At 44.6% G+C, this 14,039-nt stretch overlaps 1 protein-coding gene across 3 annotated transcripts in view; it reads left to right on the top strand.

Moving 5' to 3' along the window:
* RIPOR2 (RHO family interacting cell polarization regulator 2) overlaps positions 1 to 14,039 on the top strand; it is a 72,384-nt gene that overhangs the window by 33,565 nt on the left and 24,780 nt on the right. For all 3 annotated transcript variants that reach the window (XM_065830944.2, XM_065830946.2, XM_065830945.2), the window contains exons 2-8: positions 1,907 to 2,033; positions 3,242 to 3,397; positions 4,041 to 4,119; positions 4,328 to 4,351; positions 5,374 to 5,427; positions 8,642 to 8,791; positions 9,715 to 9,778. In XM_065830944.2, the coding sequence (XP_065687016.1) occupies positions 1,907 to 2,033; positions 3,242 to 3,397; positions 4,041 to 4,119; positions 4,328 to 4,351; positions 5,374 to 5,427; positions 8,642 to 8,791; positions 9,715 to 9,778 (654 nt within the window). The remainder of the gene's footprint in view (positions 1 to 1,906; positions 2,034 to 3,241; positions 3,398 to 4,040; positions 4,120 to 4,327; positions 4,352 to 5,373; positions 5,428 to 8,641; positions 8,792 to 9,714; positions 9,779 to 14,039) is intronic.

The raw sequence follows: 14,039 nt of genomic DNA, 5'->3' as shown, positions 1-14,039 counted from the left end.
AGGGCTGTCCAGTCTCAGGGGGCAGCCCTCGCCTCTGAAACAGAAGGATTTACACTGTTTTGGTTGTGCAATAGAGAAAATTTCGTGTTACCGGTAGTGTTGACAATGCCGGGACTGGAAGGAGTATTTCTGGTGGAGCTCTTGCAGAAATACTGCTGACAAAGCAGCTCCTTGGGCAATGGAGTCCTCTCCACAGGGAAGCAGTAACTCGCCATGACAGCTACTGCCACCTCAAACAACATTTGCTCAGCTTAGCACTACAAATTAAACATAACTGGACTGTGCAGTGTTTCACTCTGTGTTTGCTTTCTCCAGTGAGTGTTTGCCATGCAGGTACCATGTAGCTCTGGTGCTTATCTTTAATAAATATGTTTGGTTGTGAAGGCTTACATTGCAAATCTGTGGCCTTCACAAGTGGCTGCTTTGTTGGGTGCTTGTGGTCATTCCTAGTCTGTGGGGATAAGAAGGTGGTTTAGACTCATTGTCACCCCCCTCAGCATCATAGGTCAGCATTTTGCAGGGCATCAGCTCCATTGCCCGCGGGCAGACCCAGCCCCTGCCGTGCTATCCTGCCTGGGCACCAAACTCACCCTTCGGCCCAGCTGTTGGAGTGAAATGAACCGGGGCATGGGGCATGCTAGGTCCAGCTTTTAAAATAAATGGAAAGAAAAATCTCTTTTTCATTTTTTGTCAGGTTATTTTTAAGCTGGCCTAGTTTCTCAATCCGTTTCACAGCACAATGGCATTAGCAGCCATGCTGGCACCCTGGGAAGGGTGAGAGGATGGGTCCTGCGGGACTGGGGAGCAGGTCCCTGGCAGCATCTGCTGACCAGTGCCGTCGTCTCCACCATCACCCTCCCGCTCCCTGCCCTGCTGCCTGGGCACAGCTGGCTGTGCTGCTCCTCAGACAGCTCGGTGGGGCCATACATCTCACCAGAGCAGCACAAAACCAAAGCAGCGGAAAAATCTGCTTCGTTGTCTGCCGAGGGCAGCAAGCACAGGAGTCAAGACAAGAAAGAGTGAAACAAGGAGGAAATAAAAAGGGAGATGTCCTCCTCTCCCCTCATGGCAGCAGCAAGCTGATGGAGCTGTTATAAGAACTACGGCACTTGTTTGCTATTTCTGTATGAGTGGATATAAATCACGTTAGGTTGGTGCAGATGCTGAGCTGAGTGTTGAAAACATGCACACACAAACACAGAGCAAGGGCTTCCTTCTCGGGTGCTGAGGCCCCCACCATGAACATGTGAAACGCAGAGCATACGGTGCCTGGAGCTCGTTTACTTCTTTCTTGTTGTGGTGGAGATCATCCCTCTCACATCACAGCGTGCCATGGCTGTGCATACCCCCACCGCATCTTCTTTCTCAGCAGCCAGGCAGGAACAGCCACAGGGAAAATGAGCAAGAATCAAAGGGGAGCTGCAGGACTTGATTCATACTGAATGAACGCTCTTTTTTAAATTTTAATATATTTAATAACACCTCACAGTGATGGTGACTGACCCCTAAGAGCTCTACACGCTCCCAGAATAATCTCTGGAGCATCTTGATGTAGCAGATGGGGACACGGGGCTGGGGGAGAAGCCTGCCAGGCGTGGCAGAAATTGAGGATGGCACTGGGATGGGTACACTGAAGCATTTGGTTTCTAGTCCCAAGTCCAGACCCTCTTTGTGTCTCCAGCACATTTTCAATAGACTATGGACCACAAGTCAGAAGTGAAAATAGGACCATTTCATTTTTCAGGCGAGACGATTTGGCAATGCAAACAGATTTATTGCCTCGGCTTGTGACCCCTCATGGGGTTCAGTTAGCCCTTACCATGCCTGATGGGCACCAGGCAGTCCTTGCCTCACCGCCTGCCTCTCACCCTCTGTCATTGCTGACCTGATTTCTGTTGTTTTTCAGGAATATCTTCCAGGCTTCCTGAAATCATGTCAATAGGATCACATTCATTCTCTCCAGGAGGTCCTAATGGGATTATTAGAAGCCAGTCCTTTGCTGGCTTCAGCGGGCTTCAGGAGAGACGCTCCAGGCAAGTGCCATGCTCCCTAGGGGGAATATCTGAATCAGGCACTGAGGGAGGGTGAAGGTGGGAAAGAGGTGAGAGAGGGCTGCCTTCTCCCTAATTGCAGAATAATGTCTTCTAGGCTAAAAATCTCTCTAGATATTGTTTGTATAATTATGCTGTTGCCCTCTGCCTTAGCAACCAAGTGCCTGTTTGCCTCTCCCCCGTTAATGCAGGGCTTCCTCACACGCCTCAGAGCTGTGAGAGAATTTCAGAGAATAATTTTAATTTGCTAACGTATGCAGTGATCTTTTCAATGTGTGAAATGTGCAGGAGCATGATACACTTCCCACTGCCCCCAGTTTAAGACCGTTGCTACCTAAAAGGCAGTTTTCTCATTACCACACAGCTCTGTTTCCCTTGCAGGGCTGCCTTCATGTCCTGCTGGAAACAGGGCAGAGCTTGGCTGCAGAGCCTTTCCTTGCATGACCCTTTAGCTAGACAAGGTTTAGGGCTTTGAGTCAGCTCCTTATCAAGTCAACCTGCTCCTGAGGCCCCCAGAGGCTACTTTACAATTAATTGTAACTTGTGCAAAGTCTCTGGGTGTCAGACCACCAGTTAGCAATCGAGAAGGATTGACAGGCAAAATGCTGCCTCCCATCACCAGCTCAGGCCAGTGGTACTTGTTAGATGCTGATGAACCCCCAGCAGAGTCACCTATATGCAGCACAACTATCCTCCCTTTGCCCTGTGGAGCTACCTACAGTCCATGCTTAGGACCAGCAGCGTGATGCTGTCCTCCAAATACACTCTTAACTAAATCCCAGTCTTCCTTAGCAGCCCTCAGGCTTTATGCCTGAAATTATCTGGGCTCCTGTTTGTTTTTGGCACCTGGATGTAGCTCATCCCTTTTATGGCTGTGTCTGAGGAACGTGAGGCAAGACAGGCATGGTATAAAACAGAGAAGCATCTGATGAGCCTCAGACTCAGCCTGGCATTTCCAGACCAGCATTCGTATCTTGGTGAGGCAACTGGCACATCAAAAGCTGACAGCGCCTGTCCCAGACTGCTTAGAACTCTTAACCTGTAAACAAATGCAGTCCTTTAGCTGGCAGGCACAGAAGCAGATTTGTTTCTGCTAGCAGAGATGATATCAGAAGATTTCTTCGAGCTACACTCCTTTGAGATCGTTGTGATTTATAGGGGTTTCCTCCTCTTTAATGTTTCTTTTGCAGGTGTAACTCCTTTATTGAGAATTCCTCTGCAGTCAAGAAGCCACAAGCAAAGGTGAAGAAAATGCATAATCTGGGCCATAAGAACAGCACTACACCCAAAGAGCCCCAGCCTAAAAGGGTGGAAGAGGTCTACAGAGCCCTGAAGAATGGCCTGAAGTAAGAGTCTTTATCCTGCTTGTTGACTGAAGCTTCCTGTGACATTTTAGACCCTACAGAAACATATCACAGGAACAGGGATCCTTGACCATAGGAGAGGAAAATATACTTCTTGGAGCCTGGATTGTAAGATTCAGGATCTGAAATATTTGTACGAGAAACAGAAATACAGGGGGCAGAATCCCATTTCCACTTACATTGCTAGGAAAGCTCCCAAAGGCTGGGATTTCAACATTAGGGTTTTTTTTTTCCTCTGAATTTCCTAGAGTCCCATCAGAGGCTTGTATCACCCTTAAGAGAACCTCCCAGATGATAATGGGGCTTCTACCAGCCAGATACAAGAGCAGCAATTGGGAGGCACCAGCCTGTAAACTAAGCGACAGATTAGCTTACTTTAAACTGGTTGTTCAATGTAAGGAGAACACCGAGCTCTTATACACAGTGAAATAAATGGCTCCTGTTTATTACTAAAAATGCAGTAGGGAGCTGCTTTTTGGACAGATCAACATAAATAAGTTTTTATCTGAAAACAGATCCAATTAGGAAAGCCATTTGTTGCACAGATTTTCTTTTAGGATGGTCAGCAGCCAGCTCGGTATGTGCTGCAGCATTCATGCATCCCTTCTCTGGTTTGTGTTTACAGCGAGTATCTGGAAGTTCACCAGACAGAGCTGGATAAGCTGACTACTCAGTTAAAAGACATGAAAAGAAACTCACGCCTGGTACGTGTCACGCTTGTTCATGGTGCAGATGCACAGTAACCTTCTCGAGGTGCTGGAGCCACCGGGGTGCAAGCAGGATATAAGGGATTTGCATTGATGCTGTTCTTTCCTTGGTCTTGTTTGTGATTTCTGTTGACTGACAAACATTAGTTTCTCGTGGTGCTGTTATGCTGCAAAATTAATGACAGTTCCATGTTTTCTGTTGCAGGGAGTCCTGTATGATTTAGATAAGGTATGTTACTCCATTTGGCACTGTTTTTTCATGGAAGTGTTCGTATCCATATGGTATATGGCATGGAAGCCTCTCTTAGCCTGGATCTACTACCCAGGCCAACACAGTTGAAGGAGAAGCTACCTGATAATTTACATTTACGAAGGAAGATGTCCTGCTCCTCCCCTCTTCCCAGGGGACCTGGTATTGCCAGGCGTCTCTGCAAGCTAGCTGTGCTCACTAACCCAGCATCAAACTTAACCCATCAGCCCTTTCCCAGGGTTTATCAAGTTAAACTGGCTCCAGGACAGGCACAGGGAAGGAGGCAGCCCCCTGCCAGGGGAGGAGGGAGGAAAAGGAGTGAGACTTCCAATTTCTGTCAGCTGCTGGCTGTTAAGTCCATTGCCTTGTGCACCATGGCCCTGCCGGATCCAGGCTGGGGGGAGGCTGGCAGGGACATGCCAGGGGTGGCTGTGGGACCCAGGTCGAGCCCTGGCTTATCCCCTGCTCCTGCCAGTTCTGGGGATGGCAAATTGAAAATATTCTCTCAGCAGGAGAATTTGAGTGAAACAAGAAGAAAGCTTTAAAAAAAAAAGTTTCCTGAACAAGTCTGGCTTTTTTCAGTCAAAATGCCAAGCTTGGTTTTGCTGTCAAAAACAGTTTGCTGAAGAACAGAATGGATTTTGAAATGCAAAACCTGATTAATGCAGGTTTTCAAAGTACTCAAAATACTATCTGTTCAGCTAAAAAAGCTCTTTGTTTTTTCTTTTTTAAGAATTCAAAAAACTAAGGAAATCCCACCAAAGAAAACTTTTTGGTTTTTTAATACATTAAGTACAGAAGTCAGTGAGCTCCATTTCCATCAGCAAAGTAACAGTAGTAATGTGGGACAGTTAATTGCAGATTCACAGCGAAAAAAACCCTTTGTGTTTTAAGTAGGAGTTTCTGAGCCTCACAGGACCTGAAGACCTGAGCAGAGTTAGTGTGATGACTTACTGATTTATTTAAATGTTCCTTACCCTCTGCATCTTCATTTCCTTCAGCAAATCAAAGCGGTTGAAAGATACATGAGAAGGCTGGAGTTCCACATTAGCAAGGTAACGGGCGCTCTTCTGCATCTGTTCCTGTTATTAGGAAAACAAACCCTTGACCTCCTGCTACCCCTCTGCTCCAGGGAGATCGCTTTGACAAAGCCTCTCCTAGATTTGGTATTTTACTGCAATGGGCTGATGGTCAGAGCCAAGAAAAGGGTTCCCACATGGTTTGTAGCCCCTGAGGTCCAGCCATGCCACAAGACACTCCCTCTCACTTTTAAGTACAGAGAGAACACAGGGTCAGGAGCTTGCTGGGAAAAGTCTATCTCACTACATGCTTGTTGTTAAACCATAGGTGTAAAGATAGTTGCATCTGAAAGCAATTTAATTCAGCAGTTGTCTCTACTGTACACAGCAGCTAGATTGGATTTATTCCTGGATTTCACTACTAACACTTCTGCTGCATGGTTTGGGGCCCACACCCACTTGATTAGATCTGTGAGAATAATCAGTAGAAATACTTGTGATTTATACTAATACATTTTAGAGCTGGACAAAATCCATGGCTTGTATTCTCTTAGTTATAAACATATCTGCTAGCAATTAGTTGCTTTTCTGAGCCTGACAAAAGAATGAATTATTTTTGACAGACGAAATCTCTTTTGAGAGTAATTTGAAAAACGTTCATGCTGCTTGGAGTGCTCCAATTACCACAACCCATCCAAACCTTTTAATTCCAGTCTTCTCACATCAGGTGATAGACTTGAATTTTGTTCCTCAAACCACCTTCTCTCTTGCTGGCAACATGAATGGCAAAATTAGTGCTTAGAGAACATTTCCATTCAAGTCCTTCCCACTCCAGCCTGCTCAGAGCTAATGGTTTCTGGCATGATAATAGGACTGAAAAGCATGAAACGCAAGAGGTAACGCTGGTCAGTATTACGCAGGCTTGCTGAGTACATTAGTTCACTTTCCGTAACTCGCAGCAACAGAGAGAAAAAGAATGGAGCTGTGCTGCATTAGAACGTTTGGGGTTGTTCGGCCTGGAGAAGGCTCCGGGGAGCCTATAAGAAAGATGACAGACTTTTTAGCAGGGTGTATGATAGGATAAGGGTTAATGGTTTTAAACTAAAAGAGGGGAGATTCAGGCTAGACAGGAGGAAGAAATTTTTTACAGTAAGGGTGGAGAAACACTGGCCCAGGTTGCCCAGAGAAGTGGTAGATGCCCCATCCCTGAAGACATTCCAGGCCAGGCTGGACAGGGCTCTGAGCAACCTGATCTAGTTGCAGATGTCCCTGCTCATTGCAGGGGGGTTGGACCAGATGACCTTTGAAGGTCCCTTCCAACCCAAACTTTTCCATGATTCTATAAAACATACAGACTTGGACAGGTTAAGAAACATATTTGTTTCTACTGATAGAAGAAGGTTGTTTTCAGCTGTATTGAACCAGGGCCACAGCGATGCCTTCTGCCCTCTATGTGCTGCTGCTCTGTAGAGGAAGCAAAGCAAGGAAAATGAAATGCACACTAGCAGACCCCATGTATTTAGGGGGTCAGCTGAGCATGGCCTAGCCACTCTAGCATGGGCAGGGGCAGGACATCGACTCTGGGTTAACACTCCACCCAATGGCAGAAGTAAATACCAAGTGATATTTATATTTATAGTAGCTGACTTGCAAGAGAAATAGGAGTGGATATGACTCCAAGAAGCTTTTTTTGTAACTTCAAAATGGCAAAATGCTACCTGTGCCTCCAGTACTCCTTGCTGAACTCTTTCAGTTTTCAAAGCAGTCCCTGTTTCGGTGAGGGATCCCTCCAGTCAGAGACTTTGGCCACCAGGTATCCAAGCTAGCTGTGTAAAGGTCAACCTAACACTTCAAAGCTGTCAGGAAGACTAGTTCTACTCCAAATAAATAAGCAACAACAGACATTTTGTTGGAGGTTAAGCAGGCTTGGAAAGTGGGATTTGGAACACACCTAGGTTGTCACATCAGGGTCATCTCTAATGCTGCAATACAAAGTCATAGACTGAGGAGCCCAAGGCACTGGAACCTTTCACAGAGAGAGACTGTGCTATGAAAATATGCTACTGAGCAACATGGGGCACAGGGCGATCGCTTGATGTCAGAAATGACAAAGGAAATAATTATTATAGGTCAAAACCAAGTGTCATCCTATCTTAGCAGGGTCATTAAAGGCAGCAAGAAGAGACAGTTTCCTCTATTCCTTTCCTTTTCCTCACCCTGATAAAGTCAGATTAGAAAACGTGCATCTCCTGTATCTGGCAGATTAAGTTTATATAAATATGTACCACGATATATACCACCATAAATAGCTGGTGTGTGTGCATAGATAGATAGATAGATAGATAGATATGTATATACACCAGCTATACCCCTGTAGACTCCCACCAAGCAGCTCAGTTGGAGTAAATATATACATTCAGTGCCGAGATCAGAGGGAAAAGGGAAACAAAAGCATGAGACACGCGGAAATCCATTGCACTCTGAAGCTAGATCCAGGTGAGACTTTAAACTGTGCGTGAGTAGGTTTTGTAGAAGTGCCAGAATGCTTTCAAAATGTTGGGTGCCTAAGCCATGCCAAAGGCCTTTAAGATTACTAGGAAATAATGTGAATGCCTGTGGGGCTGAAGTTTGAAATATTTTCTTAACATCAGCTGTTTCTAAGTCCTTTACTTGTGCTGATTCTGACTGTGATTCCCAGCTTTTGGAGGATGGGCAGTGAGAATTCAAAGAATCGCTCTCTGCATCCAGTACTACCTATTAGTCAAATATTGCAACAGCCTCTATCTGTGTTACCAAAACAGAAGATATTGCTGACCCTGTTAGATGTGCCATTTAAGGCATCCGTTCCCATGTGGTGGTGTGGATGTTGCATTTGCCTTTGAAAGAACTCTTCCACACATATGCTTGAGAAGCTTGCACCGTGTTTGCCCTGCTGTTATGAGGGAAAGGGAGTCGCAATGGTTAAAGGCATGCATGGCAAGCAGGTGAATTGCTGGCAGCATCTAGTGTAGCTGTAATGAAGCTTTTACAGTGGAAGCTATTTTTACCCGTTGGTTTTTTTTTTTTTTTCATAGACTGTAACAGTATCACAGCTTCATTTGCTCACCACCTCCAATGGATCTAACAGTTTGGCTGAGTTTCCTTGTAATGCAAAGAAATTAATTGTTTGTCGAGTTTATTTTGTTGTCTTTTCTGTTTTGTTTTGTTTTGTTTTGTTTTTTTCCCAATTCACCTTCCTTGTTCCCACTAGGTGGATGAGCTTTATGAAGCATACTGTATCCAAAGACGTCTCTGTGATGGTGCCAGTAAAATGAAGCAAGCCTTTGCAATGTCTCCTGCCAGCAAAGCAGCTCGAGAGAGTTTAACTGAGATCAACAGGAGTTACAAGGAGTACACAGAGGTACACCCTTATCAGTTTAGGCTTTCTCTCTTGCACTGAAGGCCATGGGAACTTTGCCACTGATTTCAGGGAGAATTTCATCAAGATAAAAGAATTAAAAGCAAAATCAGCAAAGAGGAATACCTGATGACTTACAGAGATGGCTGACAAGGGCCCAAAGAACTCCTTGAGATCATAATGTTTATGTTCTACAAGACCAGGGTTATAGTCAGGAACTGCTGCACGAGAAAAAAAAAAGCATAAATATTGCCTGAAACTACAAATATTCTTACTATGTCCATCCCGCTCTGCAGATTTTGGTGTGGCAGGTTGGCTGGAACCCGTCTATGTACAGACATGCTGCATTCTACCCTGTTTTACTTGCTGCTATCAGCATCTGTTTTACTGAAAAAGCAGTAGATGAAGAAGGGTCTAATAGTGTCACAAATGTGCCAGCACACACGCTGTGACATCCTTCTGAAATCTGAAGGACAAACTGGAGAGGGGCCAGTACCTGTCTCCCACAGTCTTTTTTTTCTTAATGTAGTCCACATTTCTTGAGAGATTGAAAACATGCTATGAGCCATTCCGGAGCATGGAGCTGCTGCTTCTGGCACATGTCCTGTCTGGAGAGGACTGGGACAGTGACCAGGTCATGCTTCAGGCGTCACAGCTGCCCTTTGGCAACAGAAGGATCACAGAACAACAGAAGAACAGCATGGGGTTACATTCAGCTTTGGTACAAGTAGGCATAGCTGCCATTTTTAGGGCCAGACCTAGCTAAACAGCAAGGATGGCTGTGGCAGATTGGTTTTATTGCAAAATATCTTTCAACTGTCTAGCAGAAGCTTCTCTTTCCAAATAGATCTTAAAAACAAAACAACAACAACAACAAAAAAAGCAGAAAGATTTGTCTGACCTCAGTATTCTCTTTTCCAACACAGAACATGTGTACCATAGAAGCAGAGCTGGAAAACCTATTGGGGGAGTTTTGCATCAAGATGAAAGGTAATTGCCTTTTCACCTTTCCCTTCATTCCCCCTGGACAGTAACAGTATCTGCGCACATTAGTGAAGGCATTGAGACAGGCTAGTTTGACATGGATTTGTGATAGGTGTGATTTTCCTCCACTCTTTGCTGAGCCTTCAAACCCCCAATTTGCACCCCTGCCCAGTGGAAAGGATCACAGAGCCAGGAACATCAAAGCTCTCAGACTGACTTTCTGAGATGCTGCATCTCGTTTTCAAGGCTAATTGCCTCCCTCAAATGCTCCTCCCAAAAACCAAAGCAATTTAGTTTTAAAGGCTGCTGTACGTTTGGTCTCTATTTCCATAATCCTTTAAGAAGATGACTGGGAAATTATGTGAATGCCTGTGGAGCTGAAGTTCAAAATACTTTCTTAATGTGACATCAGCTGTTTCTCTGTTGCTTACTTTTGCTGAGGCTGACTACTACTATTTTTGAACAAATGTAAAAAAGGAAAGAACTGGGGGTAGTTTACCATTTAAACACCGAGATAACTCAGTGATGGCATCCACCTTTATGACAGGGGGCTTTATGGGTCTGAATACAATGGAATTAGTTTTACCTGAAGCCTCAGTGAATCACCAGGTATTGCTAATGATGTTATCTCTTTAAGACTCAATGTTTTAAAGAAGAGATTGTGGGGGGATCTTTATTGGATCTTCCATCACTGCCTTGAAAATAGTTCTATGAAACAAAGTCAGCGTCTAAATATTCATGCACTCTTAAGTTTTCACTTGAAATCTTGCCATTTTAAAAATTCACAGCATTTCTGGTGGAGTTTTTATAGCTCATGAATCTCATACATGGTTTTGATTCTGCCTGCCTTGTCATAGTTGTGAGATACTTCTGTCCAGTGGTTGCAGTGCATGAGACATGATCTAGCTTAGATCAAATTAAAATAGTTACTCTGTGCTTCCACACTAGAGAAAACAAATGCAGCTGCTATTGTAGTTCTCCTAGCTCCATCTCATAGCAACAAACCTCAGGTTATTAAGCGCCTCACTCTTAGGTAATGGAAAGGCAGTTCCAAATGTAAAATAACAAGATGGACACACAGAGCCTGAGACAGATATTTTTATATAAAACCCCACAGCAGAACCTCAGCATGGACATGCTGAAGGAAACATGAGGTTATGCAATGTAGAAAGGGAACTGCATTAGGCCAGGTCCCTTGGAGCATTTCCTTACTTGCTGTAAGTCAGTGCAATGTATAGTTTCTGACAGCAGGACACGTTGCAGAAGCTGTTGTGGCATCACAAGTGACTGGGCTGAAGAGGTCTGGCCCCTTCTCTTTTGTACACCCAAATCCTCCAGCAAAGCTCAAGGGCTCTCCAGGAGCCAGGTGCTGCGCTCACGTGCAGGAGCAGAGAACAAACCACAAACAACAGTGACTTCTGAACACTGTTCTCATAACGTAAGGATGACCAAATTAGAAAATTGCAAAGAGAAATGTGGTATCACTAAGCATTCTCTAATGAGGACAGCTAAGATTTCTATTAGGAACAGGAATCCAATAGGACAATCCAGCCATTGCTAGTGCTGGAGCTCACAACAGCTCTAGCACAAAAGCCTACAGGTCATGCAGCAAGCTTCCCCCTTATTTTACACTTGCAGTGTATCTAACTATCTTTAGGATCTAATTTAAAATCAAAGCATTCCTGTCCCCAAAGCTTATCTATTCCTAGCCATTTCAGTGAAAGTTATTTTTATTTTGTGCCCTCTGTCACTTACACTGAAAGTACACCAACCTGCACAGTGCTGTCTGGAAGAAGGGGATCCATACTGTGATTTTATGACTGTTATCTAAAAAATAAAAATCATTTTTCAAAATAGTAAACTTGCCAGCATGCTCTGATTGTTGCTCAGGATTAATCAGCTGTTGAAACTAAACAGGGAAACCCAATGTGGAAATTTAGAAGTCCTTGTATGGAATTGGCGTGTCCTCTTATGATATATACGGAAGTGCCCCTATACCTATTGGAAGTGCCAGGACACCAGGAGACAAAATGCTCAGGCATTTCACTTAAGGACAGCAATACTCTGGCCTGACGCACCAGGGGGTCTGCAACACAAAGCCCAGCGCCAGAAACCCCAGTCCATGTGGCCAGCACCCTGCAGATGAGCAGAGGTGTACCTGCTGCTTGAATTTCAGGTGGCCCCGTTAATGAAGGACATGAGTGTCCTGCCACCTTACCACAGCCACGTAATGACTTTGTCCCTCATTACTTACGATGACACCCCAGGAACCACCTCCCGCCCAGCCTGCATCACAAGCCCAGCACAGTGCTTTTACCAAGGTGTGACATTTGAAATGGTACAACAGAGCCATTGGCTCCTGCCATACATTTAGTCCCCAAGAGCCATTCAGTTACAAAAAGTTTTTTTTCCACTCGAAATACCTATTCCATGAAATCTTAGCCCCCTCTTCATCAGGCTGTGGAGACCTGACCATCACCTACCGCTGCAGGAGCTCAGTTCCAGGTTCACCTCTCCCTTCCATGTCCATCAACCCAAAGCAGTGCCTGGTTGGGGCAGTCACTGCTCACAGACCTCCACTCCATACAAGGTCCATGTGTTGTTTTAAGCTGTTTTTCCCCTTCCACCCCATCCACTGAGCAAAGAAAGAGCCTTTTATTTTCCTCAGATACTTTCAGTGATGTCCCAACAGATCAAATTCAATTATAAAAGCATACCTGGGGAGAGAGAAGCATCAGTGAATTGCTAGTAAGCTTAAATTATTTATAAACAGTAAATAAATTAGAAAGGAATTGGTAACATGAGCTCTGAGCAAGGGCCTCTCTGTTCTGCTAAACTGTAAGATGAGCGAAGAAAACTCTTTTCTGGTCAACGAAATGGAAGAGGAAGATCAGCAGATCACAGGGACAGGCCATGACTGCATGCAGGGATCTAGCTGTTCCTACAGTCCAGCTAACAGAACTAATTCAGCCCAGTAAATAAGGCCAACACTAGTTTTTCATACTTGCCTTGATTTTAACTCACTCATATATGTTCAGTCATGACATCTTAGGATAAATGAAGCCCAAAGACCCCAGAAAGTTTGTTTTCATTCCTTTCTCTGCCACAGGCTTTATATGTGTCCTCAGGATGTTTTTGGGGGGGCATTGCAGGATTGCAAGCTTAGTTCTAGGTTTATGCAGGCAAAGCTGAGTCCTATTAAGAGAATGGATTGTGCAGGACAGACACACCTGCCCTGCAAGCTCATAGTGCTGCGGGAGCTGCTACAAGTAAATTTTTATACCAGAACAAGTACCATAGGTACCTACTGAGGAGCTCTGTGAGAAAGGAGAGATTCCCTCTGTGGAGAGAGAGGATTAGGTTAGTGATAAACAACCAGTTGTGTCCTGTAGAAGAGCAGGTCACAAAGCCAGGAGAGGAATGGTAACTTCCCTGGGATTTCAGGATGGTCACAAGCCCCGCGAAACTTTCCATTTCATATGTACAGCGCCAACACAAAAATACCACCATCTTGTCCTACCTTAAAACAAAAATAAACCAAAACAAAATAACTAACTACACACAACAACAACAAAAACCGAATCAAAACAAAACCCCCACAACCAAACAACGAACTAAAAAAAGCAAACATATACCACAAGTGCTCTGCTACACTAGTTTTCCTCCTCTGGGGAAAGAGGATAAATCTCTTATTACAGACGTCAGTCATGTTTATTGATGTATTTACGATTGAAAGAAACTGAGCAGGTATGGGAATGATAATGTCATGGAAACGCCAAACAGCAGGTTACCCTGTTGTGTTTCTATTAAGATGTGCTAAAAAGGAATCTGTGTTATAATGTATAGCTCGGTCTGATTAGTGTTAAGCAGCAAGCACTACATGGTACTCAGCAGCTCACATACGCCTCACAACAGCAGGGGTGCGAAGCTGGGTTTCTGAAGACAGATGACATCAAGGAGCTGTTTCTTCTCTTTCTATAACTATTACAGAATAGTTTGAGCTGTTGTAGGAAAAAAAAAAAGGTGGAAGTGCAAATCTTTGATATGTAAGAAACCACAACCCAGTGAATTATATGAAAAAAAAAAAGAAAAAGAAAGAAAATTAATACTGTGGGGTGCGGGGACAATCTTGGTTTAGAGGGTGCTAAGGCAGCACTAAGATGGGGATTAAAAACCTGTCCTGGGGAGTGGCTGTTGGGGGGCTGCTGCTTTCTTCTGTCCAAGCATGGTAGCAGTGGTTGCCCCAGGGCACCCCACTGCACCCCGC

This window comes from Patagioenas fasciata, chromosome 2 (assembly GCF_037038585.1).
Source record: "Patagioenas fasciata isolate bPatFas1 chromosome 2, bPatFas1.hap1, whole genome shotgun sequence".
In the NCBI taxonomy this organism is placed as follows: domain Eukaryota; kingdom Metazoa; phylum Chordata; class Aves; order Columbiformes; family Columbidae; genus Patagioenas; species Patagioenas fasciata.
The sequence above is the reverse complement of the archived record's forward strand: the minus strand, read 5'-3'. Positions and strand labels throughout refer to the sequence as shown.